Here is an 18,721-nt window from a genome sequence, read left to right as displayed (position 1 = left end):
TATTTTAGACATGAAATATATGCTTGCTTGCATATCAGCATATGTACTTCACACACAGATTTTGCTTGCATTCACCCAATGTCTACATATTATTCACTTTAATGATGGGAATCTCAAAAGCTAAAAGGGAGTAATGGTATAAACTCCAAAAATCTGCATGATTATTGTGTGCACAGAAGGAGAGGAGATTAGAATGCATTGTTAAGACACTCTTCTAAAACCTGTTCTTGGAGTTTGGCCCTACTTTACACTGCAATCTACAGTGTGGCTTTTGCTGGCTCCAATGGTGTAACCACCGACCAGTGTTAAATGTCTTCCACAGCTTGCCTTCCAACATTTCCTGCTCACTGTTCATCCATTGGCAGTGAAATATCTCAAATTTCTATTCATACAAAAAGTTGCTTGCCCAATGCTTAATTCCAACTTATTTATGGAAAAAATAGAAGAAAAAAAAAGTTTCAGCAGTATCGAAAATCTTACGATAACAATTAACTTGACTTTTTCAATCATCAGTCATATGAGACTATCTTCTCATAATATCTCTATGCATCTAATACACAAGAATATTTTTAATATCTCGTACGCATCTACCTTAATAGTGTGATTTATCCTCATTCAATCAAATCATATGATATCATGTTAAAAATTTTACAATGATAAATCTAAGTTAAATTGGTCGAGATTAATATATATTAGGTCAGATACCAATTCAATTCAAAGGCTTAAGCTTTTAGATTATAGGCTAAACCTAATATATACAACATGATTCTTTCGATCATTAATGATATCTTAAGACAATCCTCTTAGGATATCTTTTATCATCTTATACATAAGAATATTTTCAATAAACAGATAGACAATAAATGATTGGGGACAAAAAGATCAAAAAAATTCAGAGAAAATATTTTGCTCTCTTCCCTTCTAAATTTCACCTCTCTTGTATGGTGGCCTCAGCAACTCATTTATTTCCTTAGACTGTTCCAATTTTTAGATACTAAATTCCACCAGTTGATCAGTTTTGTTTATCTCTCCACACTTTTCAGAACCTAAATTTTATCATTTGACTAGACTTCATAGCTGTAAAGAACATAAAAAGAATAAAAATTTCCTTTTTTATCTGTAAAGAAAGTTCCTGACCAGCATATCTGTAAAGAACATAAAAAGGATAGAAAATCCTATAAAAATTTCTGATAACAACAATGCCTTGAACACTGACTGGCTGATTTATTGGATAACTCAGCAATATTGGTATCAAACACCACCTAATTTCTTTCTTTCTCCAATCAACATTTTTTAGGTTCTGAAGCTTGAGAGGAACATTCTTCTGTTTCATCTCAAATCACCATGGACATGAACATTGAGTGTTTTATTTTTTTCTTTGTCCACAAGAAAAAGATGACTTACAATATTAATAGTCCCTGGAAATGGGTGCTTATAGGAGTTGTTTGATGGAAAAACAAAGGGAATTAATCTCTTTTTTTGCTGTTGACAGGCACATAATAAGCAGTCAATGATTGCTTTAATCTTTGAAAACAAAAATCTTCAGAGTTCAGATCTCATTAATGCAACTATGGAACATTTAAAATATATGCACACAAGAAACTGATTGTGGAAATCATTCAAAATGACTGTTAATGAACAATAGAAAGATATTGTAGCATAGATCTGTGTAATGTTTGCATTCCTCTCCATCAAAATCAAAAGAAAGAAAGAAGACAAGTTTAGAACAAAGGCCAAACAAGAAAGCATCACTGGTGACATATATATTCATCAAGCAGTGTCGCCGATGGAAAACCTACTCCTTCAACACCATGCTAAGCTTCAAGATCATTCAACATCTCGCGAATCAGACAACTAAGGAAGAAAAAATAAAGGAAAGAAGAGGAAGAACTGTTCCATCGCTTCAATAGGCACCACATACAAGAAAAATTATTAGGAAGATGCAACATACCTCAAGGGAATCAGAGTAAAAAAGCTCCACAGTCGCGTATTTGCCGATGCAGCATCATCAAGATTCTCACTGATCAAAACAACTGTGTAATCCATGTGAATCTTGATGATGCCACACCTGCAAACACCGGCTTATACAATGAGCATCGTGCACCACATCGAATGACAAGATCACAGGTAGAGGAGAGATGGATTCGTTTGGGAAAAGCCCTAATGTTGGCCCGAGAAGAATCCCAGCTCAAGATGCTGCTGATCATGAAAGGCAGGAAACAGCATCAAAAACAAGAAGACAGAAGTTGATGCAAGGTGTACTGCCAGATCCGCTCCATGCATAGCACCCCCCCATGAACAAGAGTGCCTGCTGACTCAGAGAGGTACTAGCTGTCGGAAGGTTAGAGAAAGGTGAACGAAGACCAAGAAAACACATTGATTTGTATCGAGGCAACACCAGTAAGGATTAGGACTCTCTCTTGAACAAGTGAAACCAAAAGACAGAAGCACATAGAGATCCAAATATCAATGATATGCTCTCTCCTAGAGAAAGATTGTAGTAACAAATAATAATCCTTGAAGCTATCAGAGAATATAAAGAAGCCAACCAGGAAGAACTAGATCTAACTTCTCACTACAGATCTGAGAGATTTCCAGCTAAAGGGCCATGTCTTGGAGTCTCAAAGGGTGGAAAGAGAGAGAGAGAGAGAGAAGGATGGAGGAGGTTCAGTGAGAAGGGATTAGACCTAAGGAGGGTATTATATAGACAAAATTATCTTTGATGCAGGGATCTAGTGTTGATATTCTAAATCTAGTCTGATGAAGCCACCTTTCAATCAATGACATCTAGCTTAAACCGAATACTTTTACGAATTCGATGAATCATTGACGAAAGTCTCATGCACTGATCCACTTCTTATGTTATACCGAATATAAAACAAAAAAAATAGAAATGTATGAATGAACATCTTCAAAATTAGACCAACCGATAATAATACAAAAAGATCGGTGCTTAAATTATATGATAATAATATAATTAAATTTAAAGTTATTAAAATTTATGTGTGATGAACTAATGCAAACTATAATTTAGTAAACTTCACTAAAATCTTTTTTTCATATAAAAGATAAAACATATGTAGCAGTTTAAGGTTTGAAGACAGTACTCACTGCACTTTGGAGTGTTGTCTTGTGGCAACTCAAACATCATACCAATGCATTACCTCCACAATCTGAGATTACTTTCTATAACCTTTTTACATGAAATCACATGATTGGTCCAATTTATGACAAACCTTGAAGTTAGCTTGTTGTTATCATTCTGAAACCACATCTGAATGCAATGGAACCCTATACTCAATTTCTACTTTTACCTTGAATACTTATGCAATATAGCTTGGCTAGTAAAGACTTTGGTTATTAATAATAAGGTTTTGGAATCAAAATCTTCTTTAATCATGAATTGCTTATCCTTACGCAAGAAACTCTACAATCAAAGTAGTAGAAGATTGCACCCTTATATCACTTGCTTTATAGTGTCTCATAGATTGTAATAACTATTATGGATCAGTGTTGGAAGTAGATTAAATTTGTTGATGAGACAGCAACAAAAGAATAACCTTTGGGAACAGTCCTTTATTCAATCCATTATTAGGAAATGGTATCTTCTTTTGTGGCTAAACTGTGTTCCTCATGGCACTTTGTAGGGTTTTAATCCCAAGATGAGGAGGAAAAGTAAAAGGAACTAAGAAATTTAAGAGTTCATTAAACAATAAATATATCTATTCCAAATAAATAAAAACCAAAATGTGTATCAAGTTGTTTTCTAAAAAATGATACTTGTTCTTATATGGGGACTGGGAACTGAATAGATGCATTTGGAGATGGAAAAAAGATTAGATTTTTCTGTGCAAGAACTGAGTATGTTTTCTATAGGATTTGCAGGCATTATACTATGTTAATTATAAAGTTCTCCATTATTAATCTAGGGTTGCTTCTGAAATATAAAGCTTGTCTTAGCAGCATTTACTTTGACATCAGTGAACAAAATGATCACCTGTTCAACAATAGAGCAGATTGCAAAAGTAGCTATAGCTGTGTGTGGGAACATATCCTGTGCATTGTAGTTGAGTTGAGTGGATATTCCTTTTTCCTTTTTCTCTAATTTTTTATAATGTATTATTTCATCTGTGAAATCCATTTTTTAGTATTTAGTTGTCATTTCTTTAGGTTAATGCTCCCTCTTCATCTTCTCTATTATGATATGATGGTTGTTTGTGACATACCAACATCTTCTTCATGCCTTGAGGCTACTATCAAGAACTATTGAGAAGATTGTTTGCACAAACCAATCAAGTTAATACCATGTTCCTGTAAGAACAAACCTGTAACTTCAAAATTTGCATGAAAATACTCATGCATTCACCTGGAACTGTTTCTTCCATGCCCTCTCATGGCAGTAATATTTATGGTGCTTGATATATCTTTGAGCTCAATGATTCATGGACTTGAGTATAGTCTGGTATAAGCTGCTGTCTAGGTGTTGTTTGTGTTGCCAAAAGAAACATGGTATGTACATATTATGTCATCATGTCGATGACCTTTCATGCTTCATCAAGCTTCTGTGTCAGATTGTTCTTTTGTGACCTCGTTATCATCTTTTTATTTTCACAATTTGAGTATTTCTTGGTAATTAACTTCACTATCTTTTAGTAACATAAATAGGTTATCAACTGTCTTCCAAAGGATACTAAGCATCACATTCTCATTTATCCTAACTGATTAGAGTGTTATTCTATGCTTAATTATGTCTCATTAGCTCAATTAGGTCTACATAAATAGTACTCAAGTTCTTCACTTTGTTTAATTTGGAAAAGTTTTTAGATATTGTAGCAGTATAAAATAATAATATGCCTAGAGTCATCTTATTGTAATGTTATTTATGTCTCCAACAATGTACAAGGTTCTACCTAATTTGAGACTCAGCTGTCACCCTTAAGTGAGGAACAACTTTAAGAGAGATTGAATTGAAAATCTTGTTGAGTGCTTTATTGAGAATTTAGGTCTCATTACTTTACTACCTAATTGAGTTCCTCGTTGAGATCTATCTGACATGTTTCAAGAACCTTGGACTAATAATATTAGGACCTGTTCAATCAAAGTTCAACTAAATAAGATATAGCTGAGCTGTTAGTGAATCACTCATCCTAGTAGTGATTGGGAATCCTTCCTAAGTTTCATATGGTTGTTTATCTTGAGTTAAATAAGTTCCGAATCCAAACACACTGATCTCATCAGTAAACCCTCTTGGACATGATAAAATCTATGAGAAGTACTATAACTGTGCTTAATGGGCAATTGTAATCTTAGATGTTGATCAGCATTCTTTTAGCTTCTTTAGTTCTGACTGCAAATAGCCTCTTAATCCACAATTCCAAAGTGCAAACAATTTAAATGAGTTTGTGAAGGTCTTTTTGGATCCACATAAACCTTGAAAGAATCTTTAGAAAGAGTATTCATGCCTTGATCCAACAACAAGATACATGTCATCTACAAAGTATAACCATAAAAGGTATAGTACCAGGAAGCTATTTAAGGGATTTCCTTACCTCCATTTCACCCATCAATGGAAATAGGAGAGATCATAGGTAATGTTATTCCTATGCTGTGCCAAAGATGTAAATGTTTAGTGGCATGGGGAGCAAAACCTAATGCTAGAGAGTAATTATGAGCCAGTTGCTGACACTTGTTGATTATTTAGCTTTATCATACTGGGCTGCCATATGCATGCCACCTTCTACCAACCTATTTAACCTTATCATAGCATCAAGAAGGGTGTTGTTTCCACTTGTTATTCTCAGTTTGCACATGCCATGGACATTACCTGTCTCTCTATCATTTCAAACTTAGATTGGTCAAATAGAATGGAAGGCCTAATATTTAAGGCATAAACTGATTGGGACAAGTACATGATGGTTCCAGAGAAAAAAATATCAATTTGATTAGATTTAGATTAGATTCTTGTCAAAGGTTATGCCCCTCTCAATGAAGTGACAGACACTAAGGATACTTTTTGGATGTTTGGACAATGTAGGATGTGAAACTTCTTCATTATAGATCAAAAAGAAATCATGTAACCCATTTTCTGGATTAATCTTCTTCATTATAGATAAAAAAGAAATCATGTAACCCATTTTCTGGATTAATCTTGTTCAAAGAATAACCCATCTAATTAGATAGGGTCATAGTAACCTCAGAAATATAAAGACTATTTGAACATAGAGTGTTGAGTATCTATCATAATTTTTGGTTGGGAATCCAATTCAATTTTGCTTTTATGGAGCTGTGTGCAGATCAAATCATCTAATCAACTTTTTTATGTGAGATTAATTCAAAACTTACCCTAATATGAGGAGATCCACTTCTATGACTCCTGCCATCCTTCCTCATACACACACAATATTTATCTTCTGAGAACTGTTTCAGGTGAAATCACAGGAAGCATGCATGCACCACCAAAGCTTTTGGTGTCTGACATGATCTACTGCTGGATGGACATCATAAACCCTAACCAATGTAATTAAAGCATATACTACTCTTAAAGTTCAGCCCCTGGCATTAAGAAGTAACATTAAGGAATCTTTTGGTGCACTTTGCTGGCATATATTTTGCTTTCCACCTGTTCTAGAGCATAAAAGAACAGTAATGCGATGCTTTTATGGATGGGACTGCAACCTAGTACTCTTATCTGGTCTTGGTGACCTTGCAACCATCATTAACATCATAGATTTCTAGGTTTCTGAGTGTTCTTTATTGATTCATGCATGCTAATATATGGAAATGTTAGCATTACAAAACAATGCATTTGGCAGGCATTTGCTAGTGGAGGCTGCATGCGTGACCTGCAACAGCATGTTCTCCTTGTTCATGCAACTCCTCCTTTCTTGACCTCATTATGAGCAGAAGAACAAGTATATGGATTGTGTTAGTGATGTACTTTGTACTTGGAAGGTGTTTTCTATCTCAAGAGTGGACTGTTTGCATGTTCTCCTTGTGGCTTCAGGAATCATTAGACTGGACTCTTTTAAGCTTTGAGAGAGCCATCTCCTTTTCTCATGAATAAAATTAGGAGTAAGATGGCTCAGGTGGAATCTCTCTGAAGAAGTTTGTATATTTAAATGGAGCTGAATAAAGTTACACAAATATGCATGTAGTATTGTTGGATAGTCTTTGCTAAATGAAAAGGCATCATGAAAATATCCAAAGATGAAAGGTTATAGTGAACAGAGACACCAATTAAAGATATAGGTGTGATATTGAAAGAACTTCTTAATCTCTCAGAAACATAAGAGATTCATAGTGTAGTATTGTGTGAGGATCTGTTTTCAAGTATTTGAAGTATCTCTATGTACACATAATTGAGGTGAAGGATGCATTATTTCTGCACTTTCATTCAAGCATAAACCCTTATGATTGGTTATACTGTCATAGCCACTGTGGTAGAGTAGATAAGACATGAGTGAATGAGAAGGAGAATGTTTGACATACACTTGGGAAATAGTTTATAATCTCATAAACAATTATCTAAATTAAACAATATAATTACAAGATTTAGTGCCCCTCTTGGCTAATGAAAAGTGTGTCAAGATGTGAATTCCCTATCCAATCTGCTTGACATCTTAGTCACAATTAGTGCTTAAGAAAGGCATTTTCTATTACCAAATACCTCATGAAAACACACAAATCCACCCCAATCTCATTATATTTTGCATGATGTCATACTAGAGTAACTAGTATGATCATATGAGAATTTATGGTAAGTAGGCTATTTATGCTCCCCCCCAATTCATCATTAAGCTTATTCAATTGTTTTGAGTGAGTCTAGTAAGAAGTGACGTGAAATCTTATATTAACATTACAAGCACATCATATATATTAACCAAAAAAAAGAAACCTCCATGCACTTGACTGATACCATTATTCATAATATTGTTAATTTTATGCAATTTACCAATATAATTTTTTGCCTCATTACATGTGATTGTAACACTAAAAAATTCAATATGAGGATGGTTGAGGTGGGACTCTGTACACGAGAATTACCATACTCGCGGTTGGATCCTTTTGGGACCCACTTGTGGGAGCGATGCGGTGGGCTGGGTGAGCAATTTGGGTAACCTGGACTGGCGTCGGTTCCCCGAACATAGGCTTCTCGGTTTGCATCGCGTGCTCGGCCCAAGATATGGTGCACGAGAAGCCCACGAAGCGTACGGCCGAGATCTTCCGGCTCGAGTGACGGACGGTGGAGTCGACGGCCATCACTGATCCGACGGTCCGAAACATTTAATTGTCATCGCAATGAATTGATCCGGAGATTGGAAACATATAAATGCCATCAAATGGATAGAAAGGAATATATGTGTGAAAAACAAATTTAGGAGGGCGTTTAAGACAATGTCACCAAACGCAGAGGTAGGGATATCTGTGAGAAATTCTATTTTATTAGGGTGTTATTGAAAATTGTGAACACTGGTATGTATTTTATACAATAAAGAGAGATCTAAGTGTAAATCTGTTTACGTGTATATAAAGGGTTGCGGGGGCCTCCGAACCATAATCGATCGCGCGCTCGGTAAAGAACGCGAAGAGGAGAGAGAGGGAAGGAGGTCGCAGCAGAGAAAAGGTTCGGTCTCTCCTACGATCTCTCGTTTCGATTCCATGGCTGTTCTTAATCATAGCGAGAGGAGAGGCGAGGGAGATCCTTCGGAGAGATACAGGAGGTTGGAGGAGGAGGAGGAGGACGGCGACGATGATGTCCAATCCCTTCGACGAAGACGACGATTCCCAGGCCTCCTCCTCCCGCTCTTCCTCTCCCATATTATTCCCCTCTTTATCTCTCTCGGTATTCGGATCTATGATCGGCACGGCGGCGGCTTTCCGTTTGTTTCTTGAGATTCGATTTGATGAAAAATACGGGGTTTGGAGGATAGTGTTTTGGGCCGGACAAATCGTTCAGGACATACAGCGCTGTTCTTTCCCTGACCAAGGATCCAATCTTGGACTCGCAATTTGATTGATTTGTCCGCTCAACTTTCTTGAATGGGATTCTCTATTTCGAAGATTTGTTTGAATCACATACAGAAAAGATGGACAGTGGTGTTCTTCCCTGATGAAAGATTCAATCATGACCTCCCTTGATTTCCTATACTCGATGATTATATTGATTGATCTGTCTTCTGTTGTCTTGTTCTTGAATGGGTTTCGGCGGCAGCGTCGATGAGTCACCCGATTGATCAGCGTCATCATCCTGCATCTGCATCATTGAGGATGCCCGTTTGTAAATTTTGGTTGGCTGGGCGTTGCACCCGCTATCAATGCCCCTACCTACACGGTCAGAATCCGCCGTGTGCCTCAAACAGAAACAGCAGTGATAAAGGTATCTCATGGAGAAGAAGTCATGCCCGGAAAAACCCTAATGTCGGTCGCTGTAAGAAGCAACTCCATAACGTTAATAATGGGCCGAGCAAACCGACCAATGAGCTAGATCACAAGGACTCTTTTTGTAGTCCTTCATCTGATGGAGGAATCCCTTGGAGAAGAAGTTATGTCTGGAAAAACCCTAATGTCGATCCCTGTAAGCAGCAGCTCCATGAAAATACTGGAGGGCCAAGCAACCAAATGATTGAGCTAGATCACAAGGACTCTGTTTGTAGCCCTACACCCGAGGAGCACTGTCCACCTTCGTTGCACAGCAGCGGAGAGTCAAGCAAGCTGACAAATGAGGTTAATATGATTCAACAAGAACATGAGGAGGCTGTCTGCAGTCCATCTAAGGAGCATTGTCCACCTCTGATCCACAGTGTCGTCATGCTCGATATGATCAATAAGGCAAGTTTAATTACAGACGATCATGTGGCAACCAAAGAGAAATGCAATGACCTCAATCCTTGGTTTGAATACTTGATTGATTTACAAGGTCATGCGAAGGTGAAATTCAAAGCTCTTGGCCTCAGTGATTTCCCCTTCATAATGTTATCACCCTGAATTACTGTTCTCATGACATTTGCAATGGCAGGGGATTGTGGGGATAGCCCTCCCAGCTGGGTCAGACAAGCTATACACTGGCAGTCGAGATGGAATAGTCCGAGTTTGGAACTGTAACACTGGCCAGGTTGATGTCTTTGCACTTGATGTTTCTTTGTAGCTTCAATTTAGTGTGAAGTTTGACAAACTTTGTGTTCTTGCAGTGCATTATGATGGTAGATATGGAAGCTGAAATCATATGCATGTTCAACAAAGGGCCATGGGTGTTTGCCGGTGTTCACAAAGCTGTTAAGGTTAGAGTTGTAAACTTTCATGTGTATCTTTTGTTGGCTAATGGAAACGGTATTTGGATGTGCTGTTGTGAGTTCTCAAATCTTTGTCAAATGCTGTTGCAGGCATGGAATACAGAGACTGGCTTGCAAATAAGCCTAGAAGGATCCGCTAGCCGGGTGAATGCCTTGGCATTCCAAAACGAACTCCTCTTTGCTGGACTCGAGGTAGTTTTTGCTAGCTTTCATGTGGTTTTAAGTGTGCAATATGGTCAGTTGGTGATCTTACCTGGACTTGATGTTTTGCAGTCATACTATACTATAAAATGATTTACTAAGCAGTCTTTCATGACTGATACTCTAAATTCTTATCTTTTTCCTAATTTCAGTATGGAATTATTCTAGTGTGGAAGTCCAATACAGAGGGCAACAACTTTGAACCAGCTGCTGTACTCACTGGGCATAGACAAGCTGTTGTGAGCTTGATTGTGGGAGTTAGGCTTTACTCTGGATCAGTTGACGAGACAATTAGAGTAAGTACAAGTGTTTCATTTTAACATCTTTACGTCTGATTATTGTGATTTCAGAATAACTCTGTATTCTATGGAATTTAACGAAGAGATACTAGTAGAAGATCATTACATTGTTCATGTGGTGCACATAATCCAGTCCTTGACATTGCTGTCTTATTTGTTAAACATCATGTCCTCAAAGTATTCAGTTGCCTCATGTCAGCTGAACCATAATCTAAACTTCATGTGTTGTTGGTGTGTGGCCAAATAAATGTATATTGTATGTGACAACTTCTTGGGAACTACTGACAACAGTAAACATACAAAGGATCGATTGATTTCATTTTCAGTAAATTTCAACTCGATGCACCAAGTCTGCCACTTCCTCGGCACATTTCTCCATGTCTTCTTATGTTACGGTGAAGAAGGATGCTTCTTAGTTTTATGGGTATTTGTTGCATGTGATTTCAATTTGATGACATAGATATAATTAAATCGATATTAAATTTTGTTTCAGGTCTGGGACCTCGAAACTCTTGAGTGCATTCACACTCTCGAGGGCCATACATCAACTATTACTTCTGTATTGTGCTGGAACGACTATCTCTTATCTTGCTCATTGGACTGCACGATTAAGGTAAGATTTCTTTGCTTTTTCTAAATTTAATGATTTGCATTCTCAATTTTGTTATTAATTCTTTTAAATGCAGGTTTGGGCAGCCATGAATACCGGCAGTATAGAACTAATATATACCCACAATTTAGAGCATGTAAGTTGCGTATGTTTATTCATTTCTTTTGGATGAAGGTTTTATTTGCTTTAGTGCATCCAATTATTTTAGACTATCAATTGTGACTTGCGATAAATTTAGAGAAAAGAATTAAATATCTATTGACATTTATATCAAACATTTTGAAGCTCAGTAATGAGACTGATTTAAGAGGAAATCAGTGGAATGGCTAGATCGCATGATATCCTTCTTTGTCAAATGCTTCTCTAAGATACACTTTATCCTGTCCAAGCCAGATTTTGAGAGAAGAAAACACTGGTGAGGAAACCATATTGGAGTTCTTAAATTAATTGGAAGAACTTTCGATACATCTTTGTTACTTTTTTAACACACTTATTTCTTATACTACCATGGTACTTATAATAGTCTTATGAATTCTGTGCAACATTAGTCCTTTGTGGTTTACATCCTCGTCACATTGTTGAATTTATTCCTTCCCTAAAGAGCAAGCACAGAATGGGCAAACAAACCCTCATGTTCATTTGAAGTCATTGCCATCAACATTGTTCTGTGCCAGCTGAACGATTAAAAAAAAGTGAAAGAAACATTCCCAAAAATTTAGTTATAAGCGTGTGTATCACCTTCTATGTATCTTTCATTAATTACTTCTTCGACATCATAAAATTTTTGTTGTCCATGTGTCATTTCAACTTGTCCCAGCTTCTATTTAGTATTGTTGTTGAAGATAGTCTGTTTTACTTTAAGAAGTTATCAACATAATGGAACTATGAATATAATGGTATAAATAGGCATTTGAAGTGGAAATTATATATTGCATGAGCTAAAATATCCTTGACACTAAAGTTTTGTGAACATGCTTTGATTTACGAACCTGATTTGTTTACCTTTGTGCTGCGAAGACAACCATTTCCTTTCATAATCTCCACAAATGACTTGCACATTACATGAATGTTCAAATTAATTTTATGTCTCTAGGAAATTATGACCGTGTTCTTTATCATAATTAACATGTTACTTGATCTGTCACAGGGAGTTTTAGCAATGGAAGGAATATACGATGCAAATGAGAAACCAGTCATAATGTGTTCCCTTGATGACCACAGTGTTCAAATGTTTGAACTGCCATCGTAAGTATCTCCATCACAAGTATTAGCTCGTAAGGCATCTCATGTATTTTGTCTAATGTGCTTTCTACTCGAAATGTTAGGTTTGGTGGAAGAGGGACGATATTCTACAAGAGTAACGTTAGGTCATTGCATATCGGACCGTCCGGGCTCTTTTTCACCGGAGATGAGATGGGTGCCGTCAAGGTGTGGAGGTATTTGACCAATGTATCATCACCGAGTGATTGAGTTGACACTTTGTATCTGTTATCAGTCATGTTGAATGAATAAAAATGGTCATTAGACCAGTTTGTTTTTTGGTGCCAACTTCTTGTTTCTTACTGATACATGCATTATACTGTACAAAATGAACATTGTAATGTTATGAGTTGCCATGTCTATCTTGTCCCTAAAAAGGATGGATAATGTACATTTTTCATAGAATGAAAAGTTTTAAATGATCGATAGTAGTTTTAAAATCAGCATCTACCAAACATAGAATCGGAATTAAATTGTTCTAATCGATTTTGAACTCGAAACATCTCTATTTTTTTATTTTAAAATTTTTTTAAAAAAATTTCTAATTAGTCATTTATTAAACTTTTGGAAAGATGTATTCATCATTTATAGCGGTCTTTAGAATTTTTTTATTTTTTTTGCCATTTCAGAAATGATTTTGTTTTTGGCTCTAAATTTCAAAAAGCGAAATAGAACCATCAAAACCAAGCTCAAAATTATCGATTGTCCAACCATTGATCTGATTTGGTTTCGATTCGAATCGAATCATGATTAGATCATGTATCAGCTCAAAATTATCGATTGTCCAATGATTAACCCGATTTGGTTCCGATTCGAATCGAATCATGATTAGATCACGTATAATCTTGAAAATTGTGACAAGCAACTTCGCTCACAAGAATCCCCACCACTTATTCAACTTCGACCATGCTCTCTGAGAAGATAAATAGGCTACCGATCTTTGTCAAGCGATAACTTCAACCAGCGATTCCACATCTCAGGCTGACTTCTCGCTTTTTATTGCTGTCTTTCTAACATATCGATGGCATGCCGTAAGCGATGAGTACGTCAGGTAAAGCATTATACATAAGGATCGCTGGGAAACAGAGAATGCACCAAATGCGAAGGATGAGTGCAATAAATCGAGAGCTGCACTTTATTATTCCATACAAAATGATACCTCGTTGTCATATAAGGCATTCCCGTCGTGTATTATTTGATGATTCAAATGCTACGGTCTACCAAGAACACGCAAAATGTGGCAGCATCAGCTTGCCTCCTCCTGCTTATCACCTCACGCGCCCTCAACCTCGTCTCCTTCGTTCTCCCCGGACATCTCCTCCAGTGACTTCCCCTTCGACTCCGGCACCAGGAGGGTGCAGAGCAGCCCCAGGAAGTTGCAGGCGGCGAGCAAGAAGAGCGAGTTCCTGACCCCGATCCCCGCCGGGTACCCGTGGTCGGTCTTCGCCGGGTCCTGGTTCTGCGCCAGGTACAAAAATCCGAAGGAGCCGATGATCGCCCCCAGCTTCCCAGACGCCGCCGAGATGCCGTGGCAGGTCGACCTCAGCCTCGCCGGGAAGATCTCCGCCGGCACGATGAATGTGGTGCTGTTCGGCCCGAAGTTGGCGAAGAAGAAGGTGAAGGCGTACATGACGATGAAGCCGATCTGGTTGCCCTTGGTGGTCCAGTGATGGTAGGGGATGGCGAGGCCGAGCATGAAGAACGTCATCATCAGGAAGCCGACGAACTGAATCACGAACCGGCCCATGACGTCGATGAGCGCGACGGTGAACCAGTAACCCGGCACCGTGCCGCAAAGGGCGATGAGCGTCTGCGCCTTGGCGATGCGGAAGACCTCCTCGAGCGCGTTCATGGTGGCGGGCTTGGGGATCCACCCGATGGCGCTGAAGATGTCCTTCTGGAACAGGTTCTGGCTGTAGAACGCGATGTCGAGGAGGAACCAGCAGGTGGTGGTGCCGAGCAGGTGGACGCCGTGGCGACGGAGAAACTCCATGGAGAAGAGGCCGAAGGCGTTCGCCTGCGCCCCCGTGATCTGCTCCACCTTCTCTTGCTCCTCCTCCACCTCGACATGCAGGACCTTCGACATGTCGGCCGCCGCCCGCTTCGCATCCTTGGCGACGAGCGCGGTGTAGCGCGCGGTCTCCGGCATCTTCGTGCGCCAGTAGTAGGTCAACCCTGCCGGCACCGATCCGAACATGAGAATCATGCGCCATACGTAGTCGGCCTCCGGCACGGTGGAGGCTACAGGGTCGACTGCGTAGGCTGGAGCCGGGAACCGGTCCTTGAACGCCGTGGCAACGATGATGGCGACCATGCCGCCGGTGAGAATGCCCACCCCCTGCATGGCGAAAACCGCGGCAATGAAGGCGCCGCGAGTCTTCTTGTTGGCGTACTCCGACATGATGGTGGCCGAGAGGGGGTAATCCCCGCCGATGCCAAACCCGAGCCAGAAACGGAAGAAGCAGAGGGTGGCCATGACGCTCTTAGCGTTGTTGCCGAAGGAGAGGCCAGAGGCGACGGAGCAGAGGACCATGAGCATGAGGGTCATGCCGTAGACTTGCTTGCGGCCCATCTTGTCGCCGAGCCAACCGAAGAAGAGCTGGCCGGTGAGGGTACCGACGAAGGCAACCCCATTGACGGAGGCGGAGACCTGGGGCGGGAGGGTGCCGGGGGTGGGGGAGCCCTCCACGTGGTAATAGATGCGGCCGAGGAGCTTGGTGACGAGGGAGATGCAGAAGAGGTCGTAGGCGTCCGTGAAGAAGCCCATGCCGGCGATGACGATGGCCGTGAAGTGGTACCACTGGGTCTTCGCGACGTCGAGCGCGTTAAGGACTTGGAGCTGCTCGCTCCCCATGGCGGCAGCGGCTTCCTCCTCTCCTCCCTCTCCTCCCTCTCCTCTCTTCTCCAACGCCTGGCCACGGCGAACACAGATTCCATCAGAAAGAACGTAACTGAGACACAAAACAACTAGACGAGAGGAAATCCATTACCTTTGGTTAGGTTTCGGAAGACGGAAATCGGAGAGGTGAGGGAAGAGAGGAGGAGGAGGAGGAGGGAGGAGGGAAGTAGGCCGGGAGAGGACGAGAAGACGGAGGCCGTATTTAAGGGAGAAGGCGACGAAGGGTGTGCGACAGGTGTTCAACTGTCAGGGTCAAACGGGCCGCATTTTCCGCGACGACTTGCTATATTTAGCATAGGATTAATTCCATAATTAGACGGAGAAAACTAGAATCTTCCTATATTGAGGGGAATGGTGACGACTGGATTTAGTCAACCTTTCTATATTTTGCTTTCGATTTTTTTTGTCTTTTTTTTTCTCAATAATTTATATATATTTTCTTCCATTTGTTTACTTAAATCATCTTTCTATTACAAATACTTGGTCTTAGTAATTGTGCCAATTAGCTTGCTGTTTTACTCTCACCAATTGGACATTTATTAGTGACATGGTTGAGCTGTCTGGTCTGCAACTGAGTAGGGTTTGGGTTCACTAATTCAGGATTTATTTTTATTTATTTATTTATTTATTATCCTTCCTAATCGTATCATTATCTTCCATCTCACTTGTCTACGAAGACTTAAATCCTCAAAGCCACTCTTTATGTTCCAAATATTAAGATTGGAACCCATTTGTCAAATTTAACTGAAATGGAGTAATAAGTCAAAGAATAAGATCAGATTTTGATCATCCATCATCAAAGCTAAAATAGTAGGGTGTTCGATTTGATTTGATTAAGATAGGATATATCTGAATCAAAATAGGTATGGACTTATGTAATTGAATCGAATCTAACCTAAGTTCCTCCAATAGTGTAAGACCAGCTGATTGGATGATATATTATTTGAACTGAGTCAGGTTGCAGTGTCCACTAAGCTGCCATTTGTCATTGCTCTTATCTTACTTACTTTAGGTTCAACATTTTCCATGTCCTTGAGCTTTAAGGACTAGCAATCAGTCACATCTGTAGGCTTTTGACATCCACTTTTGGAATTCAGAGTCTCTGCCAACCTCTTGTTCCAATGGAATAGAAAAAGGTTCTGCTGATCAAGCTTCTTTTTTGCCTTTTGCTTCTTGTGTTGCTTGTCAGTACAGTATCAGTACTGTAGATTGATAGATCTCCCCACCCCCCCTTCCAAAGATAGAGATATCTACTGTTTTCTGGTCTGTTCGGTTTACATATATCCTTCTGATGAGGCCATTTAGATGCATGGAATTCCAGTGATGCAATATGGATGCAAACTTGGTTTTCTGAGTTGCAGCAACAATTCCATGTTTATGTTATGATCTGGTGCAGTTCAGAAAAGCATATTGTATCTTATATTTTCTTATGTTGAAATGGATTGTTGGAGACAAGAAAAAGCTGCTTGGTCCAAACACAATCAATGGCAGATGCTAGTGGGGAGTACATGGATAGTTGCCACTGCTTTCATAAAATAAAATATAAGATGTTGAGATGGCCACACCCTTCCTGATTCATGGAACCTCAAACACTGCAATCCATGGTGCCTCAGTCAAAATATAGGTTCATAAATGATGAAGCTTGATCGATCATCACAAAGCATCTCGTGAGACTTGTACATTTAAGATTTAAGTGCAGACCAAAAGTTGGTTTGTACTTGAGAACCCTTTGTTGTATGCTTACTTCCTTTTGCTAATGACATGAAGAAACCTCCTCATCTTAGATTGGTAAGTTGGAAAGGAAAAGAAACAGTAGTTCAAAACTTCTTATTCTGCATTTTGCATATCCAAAATCCTGAGATCTCTTATCATCAGTTGCAGGCAGAGCGTTGATAAAGGTGGCAGTACTCTTTCATGCTTCTCATAAGCTCTGCACATCCAATATCATGGCCTGAGAGTTATGTAGGATACAAACATGATTAACTATAAATCTTGCTGCAGTCGTAATCCGACAAAGATATATAGCAAAATATTGTAATAGTGCAAGGCTTTCATCCACATGAACTGCATGGCATTACTGCAGGCCTTGAATGAAGACTTTGTGGAAAGGTTTAGCTGTCTGCCACCAAATTCAATGCAGAGAAACACATCCATTTCTTCAAAACATTGATTCATTCAAACAATTCAACTGCATCAAACACTCAATTTTATTACCCAGTTTTTCTGATCATGTCAGGTTCCAAGCTATTCTATTCAAGTGTGGCATTTACAACATCAAGAAAGAAGAGGATTAGCTCCTCATCATCCTCTGAGCCATAGCTTGCAGCTCCCCAAACTCATGGTGAGGTGTCCTCTTCCTGCAGAACTCTTGGGCGGAGACATCCTCCCTGCAGCCCATCTGTTGCATGAGAAGCACTCCATCGGCGCCGTACTCCGAATCAGACTGCAGAAAGACACTGAAGTTCTCTTGACACTGTTGATCCTCCAAAACTCTCGACAGTGCCGCTCTGTAAGCCAACTGTGCCTTCACCTGCGCTTGCAGTACCGCTACCTATCAATGCCGGGAGAAGGATCAGTAAGTAGGGTTCTTCGCAACCACGCGTCCGAACTGTAGCGGAATACAAGCTACAGAAAGATCACCTGCTGCTGGAGAGCAAAGATGTGGCCGACACAGCCGTACACAGGGTCCTTGATCCGCGCTTGAGCCTCGTAGGCGATCGTGGAGACAGCCTCGCACCGATCGTGGACCGGAACCTGCGCCAAGAGCTTGGACACGTTGCTGGCGCCAAAGACCCTGTGGATGGCAGCGAACTGCGCCGGTGACTGGTCGGAGCCGAAGTATGGCGCGAAGATGCAGTCCGACGTGCACTTCCTGCGCAGGAACTTGCAGGCGCCGCATGGCGAACCAGCCCCGGTCGCCATCGATGGAAGATCGATCGATTGCTGGGGTTTCAGTGACCTGAAGAGGCAGCAGGTGGTCTTTATAGGAGCTTTGGGGCGAGAGACATGGAAGGTAAGGGTGTAGGGTTTTGAGGGAGCAGTGCATTCAAGGCATGGGTGCTTCCATGGTATTTTATGGTGGAGTGATGAAGTGAGGCTCCATAAACTATGCATTTTGCGCCGAACGCCGCACTTTGAGACTCTCCATCGTGGCTGCTGTTGC

The 18,721-nt window shown here is 40.0% G+C and overlaps 3 protein-coding genes across 3 annotated transcripts; 1 reads left to right on the top strand and 2 right to left on the bottom strand.

Annotated features, from left to right (window-relative positions):
• Window positions 1-9,216: 9,216 nt before the first annotated feature.
• On the top strand, window positions 9,217-12,940 carry LOC135632573 (zinc finger CCCH domain-containing protein 17-like). The gene is made up of 9 exons (XM_065141182.1): window positions 9,217-9,927; window positions 10,016-10,111; window positions 10,188-10,277; window positions 10,380-10,481; window positions 10,643-10,786; window positions 11,283-11,402; window positions 11,476-11,535; window positions 12,547-12,644; window positions 12,725-12,940. The coding sequence occupies exons 1-9, from the start codon at window positions 9,217-9,219 to the stop codon at window positions 12,867-12,869; spliced, it is 1,566 nt and encodes a 521-aa protein (XP_064997254.1). The 3' UTR covers window positions 12,870-12,940.
• An 899-nt stretch (window positions 12,941-13,839) lies between these two features.
• Window positions 13,840-15,726, bottom strand: LOC135633532 (inorganic phosphate transporter 1-4-like). The gene is made up of 2 exons (XM_065143081.1): window positions 15,650-15,726; window positions 13,840-15,570 (listed from the first exon to the last, which is right to left on the bottom strand). The coding sequence occupies exon 2, from the start codon at window positions 15,511-15,513 to the stop codon at window positions 13,933-13,935; it is 1,581 nt and encodes a 526-aa protein (XP_064999153.1). The 5' UTR covers window positions 15,514-15,570; window positions 15,650-15,726; the 3' UTR covers window positions 13,840-13,932.
• Window positions 15,727-17,732: 2,006 nt separating this feature from the next.
• Window positions 17,733-18,584, bottom strand: LOC135632936 (LOB domain-containing protein 16-like). Its single transcript, XM_065141838.1, has 2 exons — window positions 18,199-18,584; window positions 17,733-18,109 (listed from the first exon to the last, which is right to left on the bottom strand). Exons 1-2 carry the CDS (start codon window positions 18,478-18,480, stop codon window positions 17,849-17,851), a joined length of 543 nt encoding a protein of 180 aa, XP_064997910.1. The 5' UTR covers window positions 18,481-18,584; the 3' UTR covers window positions 17,733-17,848.
• Between the last annotated feature and the right edge of the window lie 137 nt (window positions 18,585-18,721).

Source organism: Musa acuminata, chromosome BXJ3-3 (genome assembly GCF_036884655.1).
Source record: "Musa acuminata AAA Group cultivar baxijiao chromosome BXJ3-3, Cavendish_Baxijiao_AAA, whole genome shotgun sequence".
NCBI classification, from domain to species: Eukaryota; Viridiplantae; Streptophyta; class Magnoliopsida; order Zingiberales; family Musaceae; genus Musa; species Musa acuminata.
The sequence above is the reverse complement of the archived record's forward strand: the minus strand, read 5'-3'. Positions and strand labels throughout refer to the sequence as shown.